This window comes from Petromyzon marinus, unplaced genomic scaffold (genome assembly GCF_048934315.1).
Source record: "Petromyzon marinus isolate PM22_M1 ecotype Great Lakes invasive population unplaced genomic scaffold, UKy_Petmar_22M1.pri1.0 PM_G_Scaffold_7, whole genome shotgun sequence".
Taxonomy (NCBI): domain Eukaryota; kingdom Metazoa; phylum Chordata; class Hyperoartia; order Petromyzontiformes; family Petromyzontidae; genus Petromyzon; species Petromyzon marinus.
This window is the reverse complement of record NW_027423024.1, coordinates 3,021,125-3,048,103: the sequence shown is the minus strand read 5'-3', so window position 1 is coordinate 3,048,103 and position 26,979 is coordinate 3,021,125. Positions and strand designations below refer to the sequence as shown.

General features: G+C 51.6%; 1 protein-coding gene across 1 annotated transcript; it reads left to right on the top strand.

Moving 5' to 3' along the window:
* Positions 1 to 2,189: 2,189 nt before the first annotated feature.
* Positions 2,190 to 25,375, top strand: LOC142920169 (cadherin-2-like). Its single transcript, XM_076062638.1, has 10 exons — positions 2,190 to 2,385; positions 6,080 to 6,217; positions 8,781 to 8,875; positions 8,910 to 9,003; positions 9,929 to 10,039; positions 10,980 to 11,122; positions 12,652 to 12,794; positions 17,354 to 17,582; positions 24,688 to 24,900; positions 25,242 to 25,375. Exons 1-10 carry the CDS (start codon positions 2,227 to 2,229, stop codon positions 25,339 to 25,341), a joined length of 1,425 nt encoding a protein of 474 aa, XP_075918753.1. The 5' UTR covers positions 2,190 to 2,226; the 3' UTR covers positions 25,342 to 25,375.
* The last annotated feature ends 1,604 nt before the right edge of the window (positions 25,376 to 26,979 follow it).

The following is a 26,979-nucleotide window of genomic DNA, read 5'->3' as shown; positions in this document are numbered from 1 at the left end:
TTTTTGATGGAGTTAAATAGAGATTTGTGATCACGGGCCACTGAGGCAGACTCCATCTCCTCAGCAACCCGCGACCACCACCCATCCTTGCAGCGCCTCACGGCTCTCCGAACCTCCGAGCGAAGGCTGCGGTAAGCCTCCTCATTCTCTGACGTGGGATTCTGTAGCCGATGACAGTGGGCCTGTCGCTTTTTCTCAACCATCCTGAACACCTCCTCTGTCAGCCAGGGTGTCTGGGCAGGTCTGGACCGTGTACCCAAAGCAGCCATTGCAGCTGCATGAGTCACAGTCCTAAACCTGGCCCATTTACCCTCGACATCAGGAGGAGTCGGGGACGATGCCAATCCCAGCCGCAAGCGATGATGAAATTCTCGCTTGCAACTTTCATCAGATAACTGAGACCAGGCCACTTTAGGTTGGAATGGGGTCCTGGGTGTACACCCACCACCGGAGTGGAAGAATGGCAGGCGCATCTTACAGATGACTAGTCGATGGTCAGAGGGCAGATCAGCTCCACGGTAGGTCCTGGTGTCAAGTACATGGGCTCGCATTCACTGGTCCGTCACTATGTAGTCCAGCAGATGTTCTTGCTTGGACCCGGCATGCATCCATGATGTTGTGTGGATGCGCCGATGCCGGAACAGCGTGTTGGTAATTACAAGCCCATGGGCTGCACAAAAATCTAGCAGCCTCCTACCGTTGTTATTGAGCTGATCTGGCCCATGCCCTCCAATCACCCCAGACCAGGTGCCAGTATCATGACCAACTCGGGCATTGAAGTCACCCAACATGATGACTCTATCCCGAGGGGCCACTTTAGCCAGCACCTGTGACAGGAGGTCATAGAAGGCATCTGACTCATCGGCTTTGCCTGCATCCCTCCACGGATATTCATCTTCGGTGGGGGCATAAGTAACCACGACCACCATTCCTCGCCTCCGGTTGATGGGAAGGCGAGCCCAAAGTAGCCTGGGGCTTACAGCTTCCCACACCTCACCGCCACGCTCCCACGCCCCCTTCATTCTTTTGTTCAAAAGAAGACCCACACCCTGTTGTTTGGCAGTCTGCTGCCCCGAGTAGAGGACTGTCCACCCCTCATGGTGGCAGGAGCCAGAGCCGGTCCACCGGACTTCCTGAATGCCGCATAGATCCAGGCGGTACCGGTCCAGCTCCCGACAGAGGAGTGGCAGCCTCTCCTCTGCAGTGAGCGTTCGAACATTCCACGTGGCCACCCGTAGTGGCTTTTCGTTGTTTCTGGAGTAGCCCCGAGGGTAGGTATTCAATCTCCTGGCTCCGCCAATTGGGGTTTGGCCAGGAGACATCATAGACGCCTGGCCCCCCGGGGCCTCCGGCACAAGCTTAGTTGTTACATATTTCAGTTTAATTCGTGGTTTCGTGGTAATTAATTGAAGGTGAAGGGGTTACCAGCCCCTCGCACCCGTCCAGAGCCCCCGTTTAGCCCCTGTGGTGGACACATATGCCATGAGGGGAGGAGCCAATCAAAATTGGATCTCCCCCCACAGCGCTGTCCACGACAGAGTTGCCCGTCCGGCACCGCGAGGAGGTAGGGGGTTGTTTTGCCGGACAGCCACTACGGGTGGCCACTCACTCACACACATACACACTCACACATACACACTCAAACACTCACACACACACACTTACACACTCACTCACACTCACTCACACACTCACATACACTCACACATACACACAGATACACACACTCACACATACACACAAAGATCCCCCAAATAGCCTGTAACAGACTGTAGGGGCAAGTGCTGTTAGCGAGCACCTATGAAGGCCGGAACGGTACACGAGGGGGTGGGTGTCCAGCACCACGCCCGACCGCCTTTGTCTCCCTAGTGACGATGTTTACACACCGCACCAGGTACTCATTTGAGGCTGAGTCGACCTAGGGGAGGCCCAGGACCGGTTCAGATAATCGTCACTGGTGTTGGCCGTGAGCGGGAATCGAACCCGGGTCGCCAGTTTCATAGCGCAGCGCGCTAATCGCTACACTACCGCTCCCCACATACACACAGATACACACACTCACACATACACACACTCATACACTCACACTCACACACTCACTCACTCACACACTCACACACACACACAGACACACACACAGACACACACACACATACACACAGATACACTCACAAACACTCACTCCTTCCCCTCCCTCTCCCTCCGGCCGTGTCAGGCACTTTCGTGATGAGGGTGGTGGCGAGTGACATGGATGACCCCTTGACGCTCAACGGAGCGATTCGCTACCATATAGTGTTGCAGGTTCCCATGATGACTGCACACCGCGTGTTCACCATCGACAGATTCACAGGCATCATCACCAATACTGTCCGGCTGGACCGAGAGGTGGGTATCACGTCTGTGTGTGTCTGTGTGTGTGTATCTGTGTGTGTCTGTGTGTGTGTGTGTCTGTGTGTGTCTGTGTCTATGTCTATGTGTGTGTCTGTGTGTGTGTGTTTGTCTCTAGTGTGTGTTTGTCTGTGTGTGTCTGTGTGTGTGTGTCTGTGTCTATGTGTGTGTCTGTGTGTTTGTCTCTAGTGTGTATTTGTCTGTGTGAGGTGTGTCTGTGTGTGTCTGTGTGTGTGTGTGTCTGTGTGTGTGTCTATGTGTGTGTCTGTGTGTTTGTCTCTACTGTGTGTGTCTGTGTGTCTCTGTGAGGTGTGTGTCTGTGTGAGTCTGTGTCTATGTGTGTGTCTGTGTGTTTGTCTCTACTGTGTGTTTGTCTGTGTGTGCGTGTCTGTGTGTTTGTCTCTACTGTGTGTGTGTGTGTCTGTGTGTGTGTCTGTGTGTGTGTCTGTGTGTGTGTGTCTATTTAACTCCAAAAAAGTAATCTGCAGCGCCACACGTATTACCATCATTAGGGGAAAAAACGGTGACCCAATCTCCGACCCCCAGGAACAGGTTTGCAGATTTGCTGAGCATTTCTGTGATGTCCTGGGGGAGGGAAAATCCCTCAGCCAGGAAAACATCGTGGCACAAAGTGAGGATGACCCTGCTGAGGCTGTGGTGCCTCAAACTTTGGAAGAAGTCACCCCCTGTGAGTGGCTGGCTGAGGTGCCATCTGTTGAGGAAGTACTGAAGGTGATCCGGAGTCTGAGACCAGGAAAGGCAGCGGGCAGAGATGATCTCCCAAGCGAAATGCTGAGGGAGGGCGGCGTTTGTGCACAGACTGCCCTATATGACATCATAACAACAGTCTGGACCACTGGACGGGTTCTCACTCCTCAGTGTGCCAGGAAAGGTCCTGGCAAGGATTATTCAACATCGCCTTGCCAGGCACGCTGAGGAGAGGCTTGCGGAGCCCCAATGCGGTTTCAGGAAAGGGCGGTCCTGCACAGATGCCATATTTTCTGTCCGTCTGCTACAGCAGAGTTGTAGGGATTCCAAAAAGACCTACATCTCTGCATAATTGACTTGGTCAAGGCCTATGATACCATCAGTAGGCCTGGGCTCTGGGTTGTTCTTCGTGCTTTTGGAGTACCTGACCCTCTGCTCACGATCATTAAGGACCTTCATGATGGTGAGCGGGCCTGGGTAAAACTACGTGGCCGGCAGTCAGAACCATTCCCTGTTAACCTTGGGGTGGGACAGGGATGTCCTCTAGCTCCCACATTGTTTAACATCTATTTTGACCACGTAGTTCGTGAAGCCTTCAATAGCTGTACCGGAGGAATCTCCATATGGTACAGATATAATGGGAGGCTGATCGACGCCCGGGTGCAGTCAAGGGATGGCTCCCGAATGCTCAACCACGTTATGTATGCTGATGATTTGGTAATAGTTGCTCATTCAGAGGAGGAGTTGGAGACGCTGCTGCTGAGACTGGAGCGTGCCACTAAGAGATGGGGCCTTACCATCAGCCCCACCAAAACTAAGCACCTGCCTGGGTATTTTGTACCATCGGACACTCCACCCCCACAACTCCCAATCGGTGATGGGGCAGTTGTGGAGAGAGTGGAGAGTTTCCCATACCTGGGCAGTGTGCTTATGGCTGGCTCCAGTTTAACAGTAGAGGTCTCACTCCGAATAAGTTTAGCGGCAATATCTTTTCATCGGTTGCGTAACGTTGTGTGCAAGCTACCTGGTTTGTTGCTCCGCACTAAGCTTCAGGTCTTCTCGGCCACGGTCATTCCCTTCCTTCTCTACGCTTGCGAAACGTGGACACCCCTAATGGAACATATTCGCCAGTTAGAAACATTTAGGCTGGCCTGCCTATGATCCATCCTGGGTTTAGCCAGACTGGATTGTGTGAGGAGCTCACAAATCCTTGAAAGATCTGGGCAAAGTCCCATCGGTGAGCTCCTCCGGCGGGCAAGGCTGCGATGGCTGGGTCATGTAGCCCGCATGCCCAGCCACCGCATGCCGAAACAGCTTTTGTTCGGCCGGTTCGACGGGGCTAAGCTAGCGCGGCACGGGCTAGAGAAGAGATGGAGTGATGTGGTACAGGAGGACGTGGAGCTGAGTGGACTTGCCGATGACTGGTACCAGCGGTGTCAAGATCGGCCTCTGTGGAGGAGGCTCGTGAAGGACGCTACTGGGCAGTTGGAGGCAGTCGCCCTCCAACAACAACGGAGGGCGGAGGAGCGACGCTCACAACAACGAGCGGAGCGCCGGGTGGCTAAAGCACAGCAGGTTGGCACAGTAGGGGGCACAGGTGGTGCATCAGCCAGTCATCTCAGTCAGTCGACCCGTGGCACCTGGGTCTGCCTCGTGACCTCCTGCCAGCGGGCGTTCGACACTTCACGTGGCCTCAGGGTGCACATAGCCTGGCACAAGCGTCGTGGTGACGTCACCGCCACTTAGTGGCGAATGGCGGTTGTTGTTGTGTGTGTGTTTGTCTCTACTGTGTGTGTCTCTGTGAGGTGTGTGTCTGTGTGTGTGTGTCTGTGTGTGTCTGTGTGTTTGTCTCTACTGTGTGTGTGTGTCTGTGTGTGTATCTGTGTGTTTGTCTCTACTGTGTGTGTGTCTCTGTGAGGTGTTTGTGCGTGTCTGTGTGTGTGTGTCTGTGTGAGTCTGTGTCTAGAACATCTGACTGTTGTTGTATCTGTAAAGCAAAACAAATACGGTACATTTTGTGCACTGATGCAGTTTTCCGCATCGTTTAATCTGGCTTCTGCCGCACATCACGGACACAACGTTTGTGTGACGATTGTCTGAACCGGTCCCGGGCCCCCCTAGGTCGACTCGGCCTCAAATGAGTACCTGGTGCGGTGTGTAAACATTGCCACTAGGGAGACAAAGGCGGTCGGGCGTGGTGCTGGCCACCCACCCCCTCGTGTATCGTTCCGGCCTTCATAGGTGCTCGCTAACAGCACTTGCCCCTACAGTCTGTTAAGGCTATATGGGGGATCTTTGTCTGTGTCCATGTGTGTGTCTGTGTGTTTGTGTCTATGTGTGTGTCTGTGTGTTTGTCTCTACTGTGTGTGTGTCTCTGTGTGAGGTGTGTGTCTGTGTGTGTCTGTGTGTGTCTGTGTGTGTGTCTGTGTGTGTGTCTGTGTGTTTGTCTCTACTGTGTGTGTCTGTGTGTGTGTGTGTCTGTGTGTTTGTCTCTACTGTGTGTGTGTCTCTGTGAGGTGTTTGTCTGTGTGTGTCTGTGTGTGTGTCTGTGTGTGTGTGTGTCTGTGTGTGTGTCTGTGTGTGTGTTTGTCTCTAGTGTGTGTGTGTCTCTGTGAGGTGTTTGTCTGTGTGTGTCTGTGTGTCTGTGTGTGTGTCTGTGTCTGTGTGTGTCTGTGTGTCTGTGTCTATGTGTGTGTCTGTGTGTGTGTTTGTGTGTGTGTGTGTTTGTCTCTAGTGTGTGTTTGTCTGTTTGAGGTGTGTGTCTGTGTGTGTCTGTGTGTTTGTCTCTACTGTGTGTTTGTCTGTGTAAGGTGTGTGTCTGTGTGTCTGTGTGTGTGTCTGTGTGTGTGTCTGTGTGTGTGTCTGTGTGTGTGTGTCTCTGTCTCTCTTTGCACGCCATGTATAGCGGTTACCGCTCTGCGCTACAAACCCACTCCGTGCGTGTGCCGGGGGGTGACGGTGTGGGAGTGTCCGCTCTGTGTAGAGAGTGGCGCACTTTTCGCTGGTGGTGATGGCTTCGGACATGGAGGGAGACGCCAACATCGGACTCTCGACCACGGCCACCGCCATCGTCACCATCACCGACATCAATGACATCGCCCCCGAGTTCACGAGAAGAACCGTACGGCACGCCGGCACCACCACCGCCACCACCACACACCACCCACACTCACACCGTCACCACCACCCAACCTCAACACTGCACCATAGACTCAACACTGCACCATAGACTCAACACTGCACCATAGACTCAACACTGCACCATAGACCAAACACTGTACCATAGACTCAACACTGCACCATAGACTCAACACTGCACGATAGACTCAACACTGCACCATAGACTCAACACTGCCCATAGACTCAACACTGCACCATAGACTCAGCACTGCACCATAGACTCAACACTGCACCATAGACTCAACACTGCACCATAGACTCAACACTGCACCATAGACTCAACACTGCACCATAGACTCAACACTGCCCATAGACTCAACACTGCACCATAGACTCAACACTGCACCATAGACTCAACACTGCACCATAGACTCAACACTGCACCATAGACTCAACACTGCACCATAGACTCAACACTGCACCATAGACTCAACACTGCACCATAGACTCAACACTGCACCATAGACTCAACACTGCACCATAGACTCAACACTGCACCATAGACTCAACACTGCACCATAGACTCAACACTGCACCATAGACTCAACACTGCACCATAGACTCAACACTGCACCATAGACTCAACACTGCACCATAGACTCAACACTGCACAATAGACTCAACACTGCACCATAGACTCAGCACTGCACCATAGACTCAACACTGCACCATAGACTCAACACTGCACCATAGACTCAACACTGCACCATAGACTCAACACTGCACCATAGACTCAACACTGCCCATAGACTCAACACTGCACCATAGACTCAACACTGCACCATAGACTCAACACTGCACCATAGACTCAACACTGCACCATAGACTCAACACTGCACCATAGACTCAACACTGCACCATAGACTCAACACTGCACCATAGACTCAACACTGCACCATAGACTCAACACTGCACCATAGACTCAACACTGCACCATAGACTCAACACTGCACCATAGACTCAACACTGCACCATAGACTCAACACTGCACCATAGACTCAACACTGCACCATAGACTCAACACTGCACCATAGACTCAACACTGCACGATAGACTCAACACTGCACCATAGACTCAATACTGCACCATAGACTCAACACTGCACCATAGACTCAACACTGCACCATAGACTCAACACTGCACAATAGACTCAACACTGCACCATAGACTCAGCACTGCACCATAGACTCAACACTGCACCATAGACTCAACACTGCACCATAGACTCAACACTGCACCATAGACTCAACACTGCACCATAGACTCAACACTGCCCATAGACTCAACACTGCACCATAGACTCAACACTGCACCATAGACTCAACACTGCACCATAGACTCAACACTGCACCATAGACTCAACACTGCATCATAGACTCAACACTGCACCATAGACTCAACACTGCACCATAGACTCAACACTGCACCATAGACTCAACACTGCACCATAGACTCAACACTGCACCATAGACTCAACACTACACCATAGACTCAACACTGCACCATAGACTCAATACTGCACCATAGACTCAACACTGCACCATAGACTCAACACTGCACAATAGACTCAACACTGCACCATAGACTCAACACTGCACCATAGACTCAACACTGCACCATAGACTCAACACTGCACCATAGACTCAACACTGCACAATAGACTCAACACTGCACCATAGACTCAACACTGCACCATAGACTCAACACTGCACCATAGACTCAACACTGCACCATAGACTCAACACTGCTCCATAGACTCAACACTGCACCATAGACTCAACACTGCCCTTAGACTCAAATCTGCACAATAGACTCAACACTGCACCATAGACTCAACACTGCTCATAGACTCAACACTGCACCATAGACTCAACACTGCACTCTAGACTCAACACTGCACCATAGACTCAACACTGCACCATAGACTCAACATTGCACCATAGACTCAACACTGCCCATAGACTCAACACTGCCCTTAGACTCAACACTGCCCCATAGACTCAACACTGCACCATAGACTCAACATTGCACCATAGACTCAACACTGCACCATAGACTCAACACTGCACCATAGACTCAACACTGCACCATAGACTCAACACTGCATGATAGACTCAACACTGCACCATAGACTCAACACTGCACCATAGACTCAACACTGCTCCATAGACTCAACACTGCACCATAGACTCAACACTGCACCATAGACTCAACACTGCACCATAGACTCAACACTGCACCATAGACTCAACACTGCACCATAGACTCAACACTGCATGATAGACTCAACACTGCACCATAGACTCAACACTGCACCATAGACTCAACACTGCATGATAGACTCAACACTGCACCATAGACTCAACACTGCACCATAGACTCAACACTGCTCCATAGACTCAACACTGCACCATAGACTCAACACTGCACCATAGGCGGTATACAACAACAACAACGTCACCCCCCCTGTCCGCCCCCTTCTCTCGGCATCTTCATCGCCGTAGTGGTTCGGCACGGTCCGTGAGAACGCCGTGGGGGTGCCGGTGACGATGCCGCCCCTCTCAGTGATCGACTCGGACGAGGCCGGCACGGCGGCTTGGCTTGTCCGCTATTCCTTCCGCGGGGGGGTGCAGGGGGGGGGGGGAGTGGGGGGCGGGAGACCCCGGCGACCTGTTTGTCGTGGAGACCGACCCCGGCACCAACAATGGCAGGATCGTCGTTGTCAAGGTAACGCGTGGGAGGGAGGGGAGGGGGTTAAAGGAGGGAGGGGAGGGAGGGGAGGGAGGGGAGGTAGGGGAAGGATGGAAGGGGAGGGGGGGAAAGGAGGGGAGGGAGGGACGGAGGGAAGGGAGGGGAGAGGGGGATGGAAGGAAGTGGGGGAGGGAAGGAAGGGGAAGGAGGGGAGGGAGGGGAGGATGGGGAGGGAGAAGATGGAGGCAGCTAGGGAGGTATTTTTTCACAGACGTCCAGTGGGGGGTGAGGGGGGGGGCATGGGGTCCGAACGTCAACGTCGCCAGCACTGGGGAGACAAAGGCGGACGGGCGTGGTGCTGGCTCCCCACCCCCACGTGTGCCATTCCAGCCTTCATAGGTGCTCGCTAACAACACTTGGCCAAACGGTCTGCTAAGGCTATATGGGGGATCTTTGCCTTTTGTACGTGTGCGTGCGTGTGTGTGAACGTGTGTCCGTGTGTACGTGCGTGTGTATGTGTGTCCGTGTGTGTACGTGTGTGCGTGTGTGTACGTGTGTGTGTGCGTGTGTACGTGTGTACGTGTGTGTGTACGTGTGTACGTGTGTGTACGTTTGTACGTGTGTGTGTACGTGCGCGTGTGTACGTGTGTGTACGTGTGTGTACGTGTGTGTGTACGTGTGTGCGTACGTGTGTGTGTGTACGTGTGTGTGTACGTGTGCGTGTGTATGTGTGTACGTGTGTGTGTGCGTGTGTACGTGTGTACGTGTGTGTGTACGTGTGTGTACGTGTGTACGTGTGTGTGTACGTGTGTGTGTACGTGTGTGTGTGTACGTGTGTACGTGTGTGTGTACGTGTGTACTTGTGTACGTGTGTGTGTACGTGTGCGTGTGTACGTGTGTACGTGTGTGTACGTGTGTACGTGTGTGTGTGTGTACGTGTGTGTGTGCGTGTACGCCGCAGCCCTTAGACTTTGAGACGTCATCGTCATACCAACTCATCGTCTTCGTGGATAACGAGGAGCCGCTCATGAAAACCATGCGGCCCCCTCCAGAGAGTACCGCCACCGTCACGGTGAGTGACCCCCACGGCCCCCACATGGCCCACGCACGGCCCCCCCACGGTCTTCCCGTGCCACCCGCACCCGGCTCTGGACACCTGCGAGCTGCTCAAGAGCTTCACAGCTGCTGGGATTCTCCCGACACGAACAAAGATTCCTGCAGAAAAGCCGCCACCCCCGACCTCTCCCCGCATCTCTACCCGCATCTCTCCCCGTATCTCTCCCCGTACCTATCTCCATGTTTTTACCCGCGTCTCTCCTCGTACCTATCTCCATGTTTTTACCCGTGTCTCTCCCCGTACCTATCTCCATGTTTTCCCTGTGTCTCTCCCCGTGCGCGTCTCTCCCCGCATCTCTCCCCGCATCTCTCCCCGTGTCTCTCCCCATACCTATCTCCATGTTTTTCCCCATGTCTCTCCCCGTACCTATCTCCATGTTTTCCCCCGTGTCTCTCCCCGTACCTATCTCCATGTTTTTCCCCATGTCTCTCCCCGTACCTATCTCCATGTTTTTACCCGTGTCTCTCCCCGTACCTATCTCCATGTTTTTCCCTGTGTCTCTCCCCGTGCCTATCTCCATGTTTTTCCCCGCGTCTCTCCCCGTATCTATCTCCATGTTTTTCCCCGTGTCTCTCCCCCTTCCTATATCCATGTTTTTCCCCGTGTCCCTCCCCGTGCGCGTCTCTCCCCGCATCTCTCCCCGTGTCTCTCCCCGTACCTATCTCCATGTTTTTACCCGTGTCTCTCCCCGTACCTATCTCCATGTTTTTCCCCGTGTCTCTCCCCGTACCTATCTCCATGTTTTTCCCCGTGTCTCTCCCCGTACCTATCTCCATGTTTTTCCCCATGTCTCTCCCCGTACCTATCTCCATTTTTTTCCCCGTGTCTCTCCCCGTGCGCCGCGTCTCTCCCCCCCACAGCTTGTCTCCCCGTGCGCCGTGTCTCTCCCCGGCAGGTGAGTGTTGAGGATGAGAACGAGGCTCCGCTGTTTGAGCCGCGGCTACAGCAGGTGATGCTGGCCGAAGGCCTCGCCCTGGGCAGTGCCGTCACCACCCTGGTGGCACGGGACCCGGACACCGCACAGAAGCAGAGCCTGCGGTGAGGACAACTCCCCGCCAAGCGAATAACAACCAAAACAACAACCACAACAACAACCACAACAACCACAACAACAACCACAACAACCAAAACAACAAGCAAAACAACCCCAACAATCACAACAACCACAACAACAACCACAACAACCTAAACAGGAGGAAGACTTCTCCGCCAATGTGGCTGTCGCCTGATGAAGCTGGGTGTCGTTGTCGTAATTACTGGTGAAATGTCACGGTACTCAGATAGGAAATGTCGTGGATTTGCTCTCCAATACACTACTGGTTAGTGCTGTACGAGTGTAGTGAGCCTAAAGACGAGGGAGAGCCGGTACTTGAGGCAACACTTTTATTTGACAATAACTCAATACAAGGTCCCTAACACTGAGGGGTAACGGCCCCTTTCACCCGCTGCTTGGGGAGGTTTGGCCTCCGGGCTATCGTGCCTCCGAACACTGGGACCACTCTCAGCCCTCTGGCTAGGGGCCCTAGGGGAGGCTATCCTGACCCGACCCAGCCAAGGTCCTCGGGTCCTGGCCACTGTCCCACTCAGTCCCGGACCTTAGAAGGTCAGCGGGTCTGGGGGTACCTAGGGTCCGACCACTGTCCCACTCAGTCCCTGCCCTGACAAGGACGTCGGGTCTGGGGGTACCCAGGGTCCGACCACTGTCCCACTCAGTCCCTGCCCTGACAAGGACGTCGGGTCTGGGGGTACCCAGGGTCCGACCACTGTCCCACTAAGTCCCTGCCCTCACAAGGACGTCGGGTCTGGGGGTACCCAGGGTCCGACCACTGTCCCACTAAGTCCCTGCCCTCACAAGGACGTCGGGTCTGGGGGTACCCAGGGTCCGACCACTGTCCCACTCAGTCCCTGCCCTGACAAGGATGTCGGGTCTGGGGGTACCCAGGGTCCGACCACTGTCCCACTAAGTCCCTGCCCTCACAAGGACGTCGGGTCTGGGGGTTCCCAGGGTCCTACTCTAAGCCCGGCGGTCTTCAGTCTTCGGCTTGGGGATGACTGCCGAACCCGTTCAAGGGTCCGGCTTTTATAACCCTCCAGGTTCTCTCCGCCCCTGGCCACGCCTCCCTTCCAGAATGTTCTGGGGGATCCTGGAATATTCCCCCAGCCCACCCCCTCTTGGGGTCTGGGGAACCCTAGCAGCCCACATACCACCCCCTGCTGATGTATGTCTGCTACTGCAGGTAAGTTACCACAGTCTGTTCATGGCGTGACACTAGACAACACTATACAATATTATACACTGCACGCTACACTTCACACTACACTATACACTACACTACTATACACGACACTATACACTACTATACACTATACACTACTATACACTACACTACTATACACTACACTATACACTACACTTTACTCGCTAACAGCACTTGCCCCTACATCCTGTTGAGGCTACACGGTGGGGAATCTTCGTCTGTGTGTAGGTGTCTGCCTACTCGCCACTAACAGCACTCGCCGCGACAGTCCGTCGAGGCTACCTGGGGGATCTTTGTGCGTGCGTGCAGCTACCGCAAGCTGCGGGTGCCGGGCGACTGGCTTGACATCGACGCGGCCGGCGGCGCGGTGAGCACGGCGGCGGAGCTCGACCGCGAGTCGCCTCTCGTGCAGCGCAACGTCTACACAGCCACATTCCTGGCGACTGACGACGGTGCGGGGTTACAGGGGAGCGGGGCCCGCGGCCACGCCCACGCTCACAGCCACGCTCGCCGTCGCTGCGTGCGCGTATGTGTGTGTGTACGTGTGTGTGTACGTGTGTAGAGGGTCACTTCTGAGACGCTGGTAGTAGGAGGCACACACACACACGTTTGTTCTACACTTTTAGACACTCTGTTCACACATGGGATCACTGCAGACGGGTCAGGACGCTCGGCATGCTGCCTGACCCACAATGCCGAGCGTGAAGAGCGAGGACCCAGGGGAAGGCGCGGCAGCGAGGACTCCACTCCAGCAGACGGCCCCGACCCGGCCTCGGGACCTCCCTTTTATGGCCCCCGGCGTGGCCTGGCCACGCCCTCGGCCACGCCCCCTTCTGAAACCTACCAGAAGGTGTCTGGGCCGTGCCCCACGTGTCCCATCTGTCACCTTTGACCTATCACGTGCCCTGCAAGCCAGCCGGGCTGCTACGTCCTCTGACAGCCACCAGCACTACGCCCCCTAGGTCCCGTTCCATGACATTGCATGCCGTGCTGGCAGAGAGGGCTACTGCACCCACAATTCCCCTCTCTGTAACCAACGCTACGCCCCCTAGTGACCCACCTTCACTACATTTTATGTGTGTACATGTGTGTGTGTACGTGTGTGTGCGTGCGTGTGTGTGTACGTACGTGTGTGGTGTGTGGCGTGTGTACGTGTGTTGTGCGTGCGTGTGTGCGTGCGTGTGTGTGTGTACATGTGTGTGTGTGTGCGTGTGTGTGTGTACATGTGTGTGTGTACGTCCGGCAGAACAACCCCCTACCTCCTCGCGGTGCCGGACGGGCAACTCTGTAGTGGACAGTGCTGTGGGGGGAGATCCAATTTTTGATTGGCTCCTCCCCTCATGGCATGTGTCCACCACAGGGGCTAAACGGGGGCTCTGGACGGGTGCGAGGGGCTGGTAACCCCTCCACCTTCAATTAATTACCACGAAACCACGAATTAAACTGAAATATGTAACTAATAAGCTTGTGCCGGAGGCCCCGGGGGGCCAGGCGTCTATGACGTCTCCTGGCCAAACCCCAATTGGCGGAGCCAGGAGATTGAATACCTACCCTCGGGGCTACTCCAGAAACAACGAAAAGCCACTACGGGTGGCCACGTGGAATGTTCGAACGCTCACTGCAGAGGAGAGGCTGCCACTCCTCTGTCGGGAGCTGGACCGGTACCGCCTGGATCTATGCGGCATTCAGGAGGTCTGGTGGACCGGCTCTGGCTCCTGCCACCATGAGGGGTGGACAGTCCTCTACTCTGGGCAGCAGACTGCCAAACAACAGGGTGTGGGTCTTCTTTTGAACAAAAGAATGAAGGGGGCGTGGGAGCGTGGCGGTGAGGTGTGGGAAGCTGTAAGCCCCAGGCTACTTTGGGCTCGCCTTCCCATCAACCGGAGGCGAGGAATGGTGGTCGTGGTTACTTATGCCCCCACCGAAGATGAACATCTGTGGAGGGATGCAGGCAAAGCCGATGAGTCAGATGCCTTCTATGACCTCCTGTCACAGGTGCTGGCTAAAGTGGCCCCTCGGGATAGAGTCATCATGTTGGGTGACTTCAATGCCCGAGTTGGTCATGATACTGGCACCTGGTCTGGAGTGATTGGAGGGCATGGGCCAGATCAGCTCAATAACAACGGTAGGAGGCTGCTAGATTTTTGTGCAGCCCATGGGCTTGTAATTACCAACACGCTGTTCCGGCATCGGCGCATCCACACAACATCATGGATGCATGCCGGGTCCAAGCAAGAACATCTGCTGGACTACATAGTGACGGACCAGCGAATGCGAGCCCATGTCCTTGACACCAGGACCTACCGTGGAGCTGATCTGCCCTCTGACCATCGACTAGTCATCTGTAAGATGCGCCTGCCATTCTTCCACTCCGGTGGTGGGTGTACACCCAGGACCCCATTCCAACCTAAAGTGGCCTGGTCTCAGTTATCTGATGAAAGTTGCAAGCGAGAATTTCATCATCGCTTGCGGCTGGGATTGGCATCGTCCCCGACTCCTCCTGATGTCGAGGGTAAATGGGCGAGGTTTAGGACTGTGACTCATGCAGCTGCAATGGCTGCTTTGGGTACGCGGTCCAGACCTCCCCAGAGACCCTGGCTGACAGAGGAGGTGTTCAGGATGGTTGAGAAAAAGCGACAGGCCCACTGTCATCGGCTACAGAATCTCACGTCAGAGAATGAGGAGGCTTACCGCAGCCTTCGCTCGGAGGTTCGGAGAGCCGTGAGGCGCTGCAAGGATGGGTGGTGGTCGCGGGTTGCTGAGGAGATGGAGTCTGCCTCAGTGGCCCGTGATCACAAATCTCTATTTAACTCCATGAAAAAAGTAACTTGCAGCGCCACACCTATTACCATCATTAGGGGAAAAAACGGTGATCCAATCTCCGACCCCCAGGAACAGGTTCGCAGATTTGCTGAGCATTTCTGTGAGGTCCTGGGGGAGGGAAAATCCCTCAGCCAGGAAAACATCGTGGCACAAAGTGAGGATGACCCTGCTGAGGCTGCGGTGCCTCAAATATTGGAAGAAGTCACCCCCTGTGAGTGGCTGGCTGAGGTGCCATCTGCTGAGGAAGTATTGAAGGCGATCCGGAGTCTGAGACCAAGAAAGGCAGCGGGCAGAGATGATCTCCCAAGCGAAATGCTGAGGGAGGGTGGCGTTTGTGCACAGACTGCCCTATATGACATCATAACAACAGTCTGGACCACTGGACGGGTTCCGCAGGATTGGAAGGATGCCCTGGTGGTCCCCCTTTTTAAGAAGGGGGACCGCACAGACTGTAACAACTACAGGGGCATCTCACTCCTCAGTGTGCCGGGAAAGGTCCTGGCAAGGATTATTCAGCATCGCCTTGCCAGGCACGCTGAGGAGAGGCTTGCGGAGCCCCAATGCGGTTTCAGGAAAGGGCGGTCCTGCACGGATGCCATATTTTCTGTCCGTCTGCTACAGCAGAGGTGTAGGGAATTCCAACAAGACCTACATCTCTGCTTTATTGACCTGGTCAAGGCCTATGATACCATCAGTAGGCCTGGGCTCTGGGTCGTTCTTCGTGCTTTTGGAGTACCTGACCCTCTGCTCACGATCATTAAGGACCTTCATGATGGTGAGCGGGCCCGGGTAAAACTACGTGGCCGGGAGTCAGAGCCATTCCCTGTACACCTTGGGGTGTGACAGGGATGTCCTCTGGCTCCCACATTATTTAACATCTATTTTGACCACGTAGTTCGTGAAGCCTTCAATAGCTGTACCGGGGGAATCTCCATATGGTACAGATATAATGGGAGGCTGATCGATGCCCGGGTGCGGTCAAGGGATGGCTCCCTATTGCTCAACCACGTTATGTATGCTGATGATTTGGTAATAGCTGCTCAGTCAGAGGAGGAGTTGGAGACGCTGCTGCTGCTGAGACTGGAGCGTGCCACTAAGAGGTGGGGCCTTACCATCAGCCCCACCAAAACTAAGCACCTGCCTGGGTATTTTGTACCATCGGACACTCCACCCCCACAACTCCCAATCGGTGATGGGGCAGTTGTGGAGAGAGTGGAGAGTTTCCCATACCTGGGCAGTGTGCTTATGACTGGCTCCAGTTTAACAGCAGAGGTTTCACTCCGAATCAGTCGAGCGGCAATATCTTTTCATCGGTTGCGTAATGCTGTGTGGAAGCTACCTGGTCTGTCGCTCCGCACTAAGCTTCAGGTCTTCTCGGCCACGGTCATTCCCTCCCTTCTCTACGCTTGCGAAACGTGGACCCCCCTAGTGGAACATCTTCGCCGGTTAGAAACATTTAGGCTGGCCTGCCTACGATCCATCCTGGGTTTAACCAGACTGGATTGTGTGAGGAGCTCACAAATCCTTGAAAGATCTGGGCAGGGTCCCATCGGTGAGCTCCTCCGGCAGGCAAGGCTGCGATGGCTGGGTCATGTAGCCCGCATGCCCATCCACCGCATGCCGAAACAGCTTTTGTTTGGCCGGATTGAGGGGGCTAACCGGGCGCGGCACGGGCTAGAGAAGAGATGGAGTGATGTGGTACAGGAGGACGTGGAGCTGAGTGGACTTGCCGATGACTGGTACCAGCGGTGTCAAGATCGGCCTCTGTGGAGGAGGCTCGTGAAGGATGCTACTGGGCAGTTGGAGGCGGTCGCCCTCCAACAACAACGGAGGGCGGAGGAGCGACGCTCAGAACAACGAGCGGAGCGCCGGGTGGCTAAAGCACAGCAGGTTGGCACAGTAGGGGGCACAGGTGGTGCATAAGCCAGTCATCTCAGTCAGTCGACCCGTGGCACCTGGGTCTGCCCAGTGACCTCCTGCCAGCGGGCGTTCGACACTTCACGTGGCCTCACGGTGCATATAGCCTGGCACAAGTGTCGTGGTGACGTCACCGCCACTTAGTGGCGAATGGCGGTTGTTGTTGTGTACGTGTGTGTGTACATGTGTGTGTGTGTGTGTACGTGTGTGTGTGTGTACATGTGTGTGTGTACGTGTGTGTGTGAGTACGTGTGTATGTGTGTGTGAGCAGGCTCCCCCCGTCGCGAGCGGTACCGCCACGCTGGAGTTGCTGCTGAGCGACGTCAACGACAACGCCCCCACGGCCGCCGTGTGGCCGCGTGGGGCCGCCGCGTGCCCCCGCACCGGCGTCGCCGTCGTCGCCTCGGACGCCGACGAGGACCCCAACGGCCGCCCCTTCCGCTTCCGGCTGGCGCCCGGCGGCGGCGGCGACGACGACTGGACGCTCCGCCAGGTCGACGGTGAGCGCGGCCGGGGGGGGGGGAACGCACCGCTCGGGAGATGGCGCTCGCCGTCGTCGTCATTGTCATCATCATTGTCGTCATCGTCGTCATCATCAACGTCGTCGTCATTGTCATTATCGACGTCGTCATCGTCGTCATTGTTGTAGTCGTCATCGCCGTCATCATCGTCATTATGAACGTCGTCGTCATCGTCATTGTCATCATTGTCGTCATCATCGTCATCATCAACGTCGTCATCATTGTCGTCTTCTTTGGTTCTTTCGGTAAGTTCACGTAGAATGAGAATAAAATAATAAAATAACACAATAAAATTCTCATGACGTTTCGGCCACAGGTGAAAGGTACAGACCTGTCGGAACGACAGAGCTTCAATGAACGATGTTAAGATTTGTAGCGACTTTAAGCTGGTTGGGAGAAGTGAGGCACCTTGACAAAGGTGTTTACATATTAAATAGCTGAGGGATTAGCTTGTGACTGGTCACAGGGATGGCTATGTTAAAGTCAAAACCTACACATCCACAGAAGCAACTAGTAATTTAGCATTGAAATAGCTAAGGGATTAGCTTGTGACTGGTCACAGAAATAGATGTTAAAGTAAAGGCCTACACATCCACAGAGCTTCAATGAACGCTGTTACGATTCGTAGCGACTTTAAGCTGGTTGGGAGAAGTGAGGCACCTTGACAAAGGGGTTTACATATCAAATAGCTGAGGGATTAGCTTGCGTGTGTGTGTGGGGAGCGATGGTGTAGCGGTTAGCGCGCTGCGCTATGAACCTGGCGACCCGGGTTCGATTCCCGCTCACGGCCAACACCAGTGACGATTATCTGAACCGGTCCCGGGCCTCCCCTAGGTCGACTCAGCCTCAAATGAGTACCTGGTGCGGTGTGTAAACATCGCCACTAGAGAGACAAAGGCGGTCGGGCGTGGTGCTGGCCACCCACCCCCTCGTGTACCATTCCGGCCTTCATAGGTGCTCGCTAACAGAACTTGCCCCTACAGTCTGTTACAGGCTATATGGGGGATCTTTATCTTTGTCTTTGTAGTTTGTGACTGGTCACGGAAATGGCTATGTTAAAGTCAACAGCATTAATTGATCAGACCAAACAGTTTTCATTGAAACCCTCTGCTGCCAGACCACCAAGATTATATGGCCTCCAAAGATACACAAAGAAGATACACCCCTTCTTCTTTAGTTCTTTCGGTAAAGTCACGTAGAATGAGAATAAAATAATAAATTGATAAAATAAAATAACACAATAATATTCTCACGACGTTTCGGCCACAACACAAGCGGCCTTCATCAGATGAAGGGACGAGACTGTCTGGAGGACAGCGCTGGAGTGAAAAAGCCACGCTCAGATCGCGACCTTTAAGCTGTGTGAGAAGAAACAAAGCACCTTGACAAAATAATTAGCATAGAATTTAGCATTGAAATGGCTGAGTGATTAGCTTGTGACTGGTCACAGAAATGGCTATGTTAAAGTTAAAGCATACACATCCGCAGAGGCACCCCTTGACAAAGGAATTCGCATAGAATTTAGCATTGAAATAGCTAAGTTAAAGCATACACATCCGCAGAGGCACCCCTTGACAAAGGAATTAGCATAGAATTTAGCATTGAAATAGCTGAGTGATTAGCTTGTAACTGGTCACAGAAATAGCTATGTTAAAGTCAGAGCATACACATTCACAGAGGCACCTAGTACAAATCAAACAGGAGAATTTAGCATTGAAATAACTAGGCGAATTTAGCATTGAAATAACTGAGTGATTAGCTTGTGACTGGTCACAGAAATGGCTATTTTGAAGTCAAGGCCTACACATCTGAGCTATTCACAGTAACTGGGTATACACTACAATATATAATGAATACTATATAGTGAACCAATAAAAAACTAAAATATATATTACCTCAATGTTATCAATAAACTCTATATATTCTCCAATCAGCTAAGCTACCAACAATAAGTCGTTATATATCACAATGCTATATGGTGAAAAAATGGGGGGATTCTTACCCTCAACTTTAGCAACATGGATAGCTACGGGCCCCGTTCAGACGGACGAGTTTATCTATGGTCAGAACAGAGGAGGGGGAGAGAGACAGCTGCGAGGCGCTGTTATACTCCATGTTGTAAACCATACCATTAACCGTGGTGTGAGAGGTTTTAAGAGTCAATGTCAGCGAAAGAGCTGCGGTCTGAAGGTCATCGTAAAATACAATTAATTAAGAACGGAAATGGTTTAAAACATCTTTCCAATGGTTACTAAGCCAGAATCCATCTTCTCGGTTGAAATTGTCTCTGTGCTTGTATATGTGAATGGCCTCATGAACGAATCTCTCATGGTAGCCAGTTGGTGTGCAAAGAACCTCCTATCTCCGGTTGTAGCCAACGTATTCATGGAAAAATTTGAAACTGACGCCATCCAGACTGCCACTCTACGCCCGACCTTATGGAAGAGGTACGTGGATGACACCTTTGTCATCTGGCTACATGGCCAGCCTGCTCTAGAACAATTTCGCGACCACATCAATTCCATACACCCAGCCATCAGATTTACCATGGAGGTCGAAAAAAATGGCAAACTACCCTTTTTGGATGTTTTAATTAAAAGGAGACATGATGGTTCAATGAGCCACTCTGTCTACAGGAAAGCTACCCATACAGATGCTTACTTGAAACCCGATTCCCACCACCATCCATCCCAGAAGAACTCCCTCATCAAGACTCTATACCATAGAGCCCAATGCATTTCCGACCAGGAACACATTACCAGTGAACTCAAGCACGTACACCAGGCTCTCAGGGCTAATGGTTACTCCGACTACACAATCCGCAAAGCCATCACTCCAGTCATGAAGAAGGATCCTCTTGTGGAGCCACTAAAAACCATCACCTTACCCTACATTGCAGGGGTCACTAAAAAGATCTCCAAAATCCTGAATAAACACAAGATCCAGGTCCGATTCAACACAGTACATAAAATCGGTGATCTAGTTCCATCTTTAAAAGATGCTGTTCCAGACATACAGTACCCAGGTGTTTACAAACTAAAGTGCCTCTGTGGTAGTAGCTACATTGGAGAAACCAAACGACATATCTCGGACCGCATCCGCGAACATAAAGCGGACATGAAACACGGTAGAATGAACTCCTCTGCCGTGGCAGATCACTGTTATAATTCAGTGGGCTCACATGACATTGACTTCTCCAAGACGGAGGTTCTTTGCAAACCAACCGGCTACCATGAGAGATTCGTTCATGAGGCCATTCACATATACAAGCACAGAGACATTTTTCAACCGAGAAGATGGATTCTGGCTTAGTAACCATTGGAAAGATGTTCAAACCATTTCCGTTCTTAATTAATTGTATTTTACGATGACCTTCAGACCGCAGCTCTTTCGCTGACATTGACTTTTAATACCTCTCACACCACGGTTAATGGTATGGTTTACAACATGGAGTATAACAGCGCCTCGCAGCTGTCTCTCTCCCCCTCCTCTGTTCCGACCATGGATGAACTCGTCCGTCTGAACGGGGCCCGTAGCTATCCGTGTTGCTAAAGTTGAGGGTAAGAATCCACCCATTTTTTTCGCCATATAGCATTGTGATATATAACGACTTATTGTTGGTAGCTTAGCTGATTGGAGAATATATAGAGTTTATTGATAACATTGAGGTAATTTATATTTTAATGTTTTATTGGTTCACTATGTAGTATTCATTATATATTGTAGTGTATACCCAGTTACTGTGAATAGCTCAGATGTGTAGGCCTTGACTTCAACATAGCCATTTCTGTGACCAGTCACAAGCTAATCACTCAGTTATTTCAATGCTAAATTCGCCTAGTTATTTCAATGCTAAATTCTCCTGTTTGAGTTGTACTAAGTGCCTCTGTTAATGTGTATGCTCTGACTTTAACATAGCTATTTCTGTGACCAGTTACAAGCTAATCACTCAGCTATTTCAATGCTAAATTCTATGCTAATTCCTTTGTCAAGGGGTGCCTCTGCGGATGTGTATGCTTTAACTTTAACATAGCCATTTCTGTGACCAGTCACAAGCTAATCACTCAGTCATTTCAATGCTAAATTCTATGCTAATTCTTTTGTCAAGGCGCTTTGTTTCTTCTCACACAGCTTAAAGGTCACGATCTGAGCGTGGCTTTTGTCACTCCAGCGCTGTCCTCCAGACAGTCTCGTCCCTTCACCTGATGAAGGCCGCTTGTGTTGTGGCCGAAACGTCGTGAGAATATTATTGTGTTATTTTATTTTATCAATTTATTATTTTATTCTCATTCTACGTGACTTTACCGAAAGAACCAAAGAAGATTAATCCTTGCAGTCACGAAAGCTTTAAATCGAAAGATACACCCCTTCGTCCCATCGTCTCTACTATCAACTCCCCCACCTATAAACTGGCACGTTTTCTTTCTGATATACTACGACCTTTCACTGGAAAAACCACCTCTGCAGTACTAAATTCCACTCACTTGGTATCGATAATCAAAGGCATTTCCCTGTCCCCAGACGACCTGCTTGTCAGTTTTGATGTGGTGTCCTTGTTCACCAAAGTTCCGGTACCTGACACCATCGCTATCATTGAAGACCTGGTTCATCAAGGACTGCACACTGATGTACCCCCCCTGGTGAGACATTGCTTAACCAACACATACTTCACCTGGAATGGAACTTTCTACAAACAAACTGAGGGCACCCCAATGGGCTCCCCCCTATCTCCGGTTGTAGCCAACGTATTCATGGAAAAATTCGAAACTGACGCCATCCAGACTGCCACTCTACACCCGACCTTATGGAAGAACGGGGCTCGTAGCTGTCCGTGGTGCTGAAGTGGAAGGTAAGAATCCACCCGTTTTTTCACCATATAACATTGTGATATATCATTGAGGTAGTTTATATTTTAGTTTTTATTGGTTTACTATATGGTTTTCATTATATAGTGTACTGTATACCCAGTTAATGTTAATAGCTCAGCTTATTGAAGAATATATTGAGTACATTTATTATATTGATGTAATTTAGAATTAGGTTTTTCGCATCGGTTTACTGTATGACAGTTGATTTGTTGCAGCCCCTTTTTGCGTCCATGTACGAGGTGCCTCTGTGGATGTGTAGGCTTTGACTTTAACATCTATTTCTGTGACCAGTCACAAGCTAATCCCTTAGCTATTTCAATGCTAAATTACTAGTTGCCTCTGTGGATGTGTAGGTTTTGACTTTAACATAGCCATTTCCGTGACGAGTCACAAGCTAATCCCTCAGCTATTTGCACAAGCTAACCCCTTTGTCAAGATGCCTCACCTCTCCCAACCAGCTTAAAAGTCGCTACGAATCTTAACAGCGTTCATTGAAGCTCTGTGGATGTGTAGGCCTTTACTTTAACATCTATTTCTGTGACCAGTCACAAGCTAATCCGTTAGCTATTTAAATGCTAAATTACTAGTTGCCTCTGTGGATGTGTAGGTTTTGACTTTAACATAGCCATTCCTGTGACCAGTCACAAGCTAATCCCTCAGCAATTTGCACAAGCTAACCCCTTTGTCAAGGTGCCTCACCTCTCCCAACCAGCTTAAAGTCGCTACGAATCTTAACAGCGTTCATAGAAGCTCTGTGGATGTGTAGGCCTTTACTTTAACATCTATTTCTGTGACCAGTCACAAGCTAATCCCTTAGCTATTTCAATGCTAAATTACTAGTTGCCTCTGTGGATGTGTAGGTTTTGACTTTAACATAGCCATTCCTGTGACCAGTCACAAGCTAATCCCTCAGCTATTTGCACAAGCTAACCCCTTTGTCAAGGTGCCTCACCTCTCCCAACCAGCTTAAAGTCGCTACGAATCTTAACAGCGTTCATAGAAGCTCTGTGGATGTGTAGGCCTTTACTTTAACATCTATTTCTATGACCAGTCACAAGCTAATCCCTTAGCTATTTCAATGCTAAATTACTAGTTGCCTCTGTGGATGTGTAGGTTTTGACTTTAACATAGCCATTCCTGTGACCAGTCACAAGCTAATCCCTCAGCTATTTGATATGTAAACACCTTTGTCAAGGTGCCTCAATTCTCCCAACCAGCTTAAAAGTCGCTACGAATCTTAACATCGTTCATTGAAGCTCTGTCGTCCCGAGAGTTCTGTACCTTTCACCTGAAGACGGCCGCTTGCGTTGTGGCCGAAACGTCGTGAGAATTTCATTGTGTTATTTTATTATTTTATTCTCATTCTACGTGACTTTACCGAAAGAACCAAAGAAGATGAATCCTTGCAGTCACGGAAGCTTTAAATCGAAATTTAAATCATCGTCGTCGTCGTTGTCATTGTCGTCATTTACATTGACAAACTAATTTCCGTGACGCTTGCCATTGTTGTTGTTTTGATTTAAATCTTTCCTGACTGCAGGGATTCATATTCTTGCTTCTCTCGGTAAAGTCACCACCACGTAGAAGGGAAACAATAAAATAATAAAAATATACAAAATAAAATTATCACGACGTTTCGACTGCAACACAAGCAATCATCGTCAGGTGTGAAAAACACAGCGAGAACATTCGAAATTTTCTTGCTGTGGTTTCCACACCTGACGATGATTGCTTGTGCTGCAGTCGAAACGTCGTGAGAATGTCATCGTTTTATTTTTTAATTATTTTATTGTTTCCCTTTCTACGTGGTGACTTTACCGAAAGAACCAAGAATATTGTTTCTAGATTTGAAGCTTTCGTGACTGCAAAGATCCATGCTCTTTGGTTCTATTCGGTAAAGTCACGTAGGTAAAATTAAAAGAACAAAAATCACGACGTTTTGGCCACAACACAAGTGGCCTTCATCAGGTGAAGGGACCGTGCTGTCATGAGGACAGCGTTGGAGTGCGGTCCCTTCACCTGATGAAGGCCACTTGTGTTGTGGCCAAAACGCGTGATTTTTGTTGTTTTATTTTTTACCTACGTGGTGACTTTACCGAATAGAACCAAGAATAATGTTGTTGTTGTTGTTTACTTCCTCGCCCCTCCCCCCGGCACCTCCGACGGCCCCGCGCCTGTCCACGTGCTGCGTCCCCCCGGCGGCGGCGGCGGCGCAGGCAACAGCTCGCAGCTGCTGGCCAAGTCGTCGCTGGCGGAGGGGCTCCACTGGGTGGCGCTGCTCGTCGGGGACTCGGGCACGCCGCCGCTGAGCGCCGTGCGGCAGCTGCAGGTGGCGCTCTGCGCCGCGTGCGACCGCCGCGGCCGCTGCCTCCACGCCAGCGCCGCCAGCGGAGCCGCCAGCGCCGTCTCGGCCATGGTGATCTTACTGGGTCAGCTCCTCACTCACTCACTCCTACTACTCACTCACTCCTCCTTCTCCTCCTCCTCCCTCACTCACTCCTCACTCACTCACTCACTCCTCCTTCTCCTTCACTCACTCCTCACTCACTCACTCCTCCTTCTCCTCCCTCCTCCTCCCCCTCCTCCCTCTCCTCATCCGCCCTCCTCCCGCACCTCATCCTGACCCATGACCCCTGCTCCGACCCCGTGACCCCGGCACCTCATCCTGACCCACGACCCCGCTCCGACCCCGTGACCCCGCCCTGCCCCCACACCTCATCCTGACCCACGACCCCCGCTCCGACCTCGTGACCCCGTGACCCCCGCACAGGCGTTCTAGGCTCCCTTCTCTTGGCGTTGAAACGGCGTCGCCATGGAGACAAAGTGGGCAGGTGGAGCCTCGTGGAGCCGCGCGGAGACGCGGCCACTGACTACACGGAGCAGGGCGGGGGGGAGGAGGACCGGGTGAGGTGGTGACATCACCCACAGTGACATCACCCACAGTGACACCACCCACAGTGACACCACCCACAGTGACACCACCCACAGTGACACCACCCACAGTGATACCACCCACGGTGACACCACCCACGGTGACACCACCCACAGTGACATCACCCACAGTGACACCACCCACAGTGACACCACCCACAGTGACACCACCCACAGTGATATCACCCACAGTGATACCACCCACAGTGACACCACCCAACATGATCCCCTTGTATAAAGGTGTCAGTTTTGGTGCCAGATAAAAGGGTAAAAACCTATTACTAAGTTCAGTTCAGTTTATTTAGTGTAGCCCTGTGAGCCATCAACAAACACAAAAACAAAAATAAGAACCCATAAAACCATCTTATTACAATGGGGGAATTGTAATAAAAATAATTTACATTTATAATGCGCAATTCGTCCAGGGATCACGCTACAACAATGGATTCTACGACATGTAATTGCTCGTTATTTGGCCACACTGCATTGGCAGTGTGGCAGTGACACAATCGTGTGACATGTTGCTTTCTTGTTAATGGCTCGACACGGGGCTGCGACATGACTGTGCGGGACGTGTCACGTGACGGCAACACAATCGCGTATCCGTGACGGCCCGTGTGTTCCAATGACACACGGGCCTTGTTAGACTGATGGCCTTAATCTTGGTTTTCTTGTTGTTGTTGTTTGACTTGCATCCCACTGGGATTTTTGCACACAGCGTTGGTGGTGTACGGTGCTATCTCACGAATATTTTGATGTTTTTTTTCCTGGATTTTCTGTTTTCACAGTCGCACATAGTCACTTTAAAATGTTTTCTTGTTCACGTTTTTGTTTTTTTGTTTGTTGCGGTTGCACCCGATTCAAGAGCCGAATGGCTCACAGGGCTATACCAAATAAATGAACTATGAACACTCACTCACTCCACTCACTCACTCACTCCACTAACTCACTCCACTCACTCCACTCACTCCACCCACTCACTCCACTCACTCACTCCACTCACTCACTCCACTCACTACACTCACTACACTCACTCCCCCCCCCCTCCCCCCGGTGCTGGTCCGTCATGGTCCCCACCCGCTCCTGGTCCATCATGGCCCATGCACCTCCTACGTACATCGTGCTCATTGTTATGCTAATTCCTTTGTCAAAGCGTTTTGCTTCCTCCCACACAGCTTAAAGGACGCGACCTGGGCTTGGCTGATTTCACTCCAGCGCTGTCCTCATGACAGCACGGTCCCTTCACCTAACACTGTGTGTGGAAGGGGATGCACGGACGATGCTGAAGTAAATCGGAGTGTCCGAGTTGGTGGAGCACGGAGAGAATTACTGTGTGTACGGAACGATGAAATAAAAGTGATGGCGGAAAAAGAGACGGTTGTCGTCCGAGTGAATTCACGGCACTACATTTAGTAAAACTTTTATAACATCACAAAATATACAACCTCAATCCAGATTGTATGTTACATTTCCATATTTAGTAAAACTTTTATAACATCACAAAATATACAACCTCAATCCAGATTGTATGTTACATTTCCATATTTAGTAAAACTTTTATAACATCACAAAATATA

Coding starts and splice junctions, on each gene's coding strand:
- LOC142920169 (XM_076062638.1), top strand. CDS start 2,227: ATGAGGGTGGTGGCGAGTGACATGGATGACCCCTTGACGCTCAACGGA. Junction 9,004..9,928: donor GCAGGATCGTCGTTGTCAAG/GTAACGCGTGGG, acceptor TGTACGCCGCAG/CCCTTAGACTTTGAGACGTC. Junction 12,795..17,353: donor ATTCCTGGCGACTGACGACG/GTGCGGGGTTAC, acceptor GTGTGTGAGCAG/GCTCCCCCCGTCGCGAGCGG.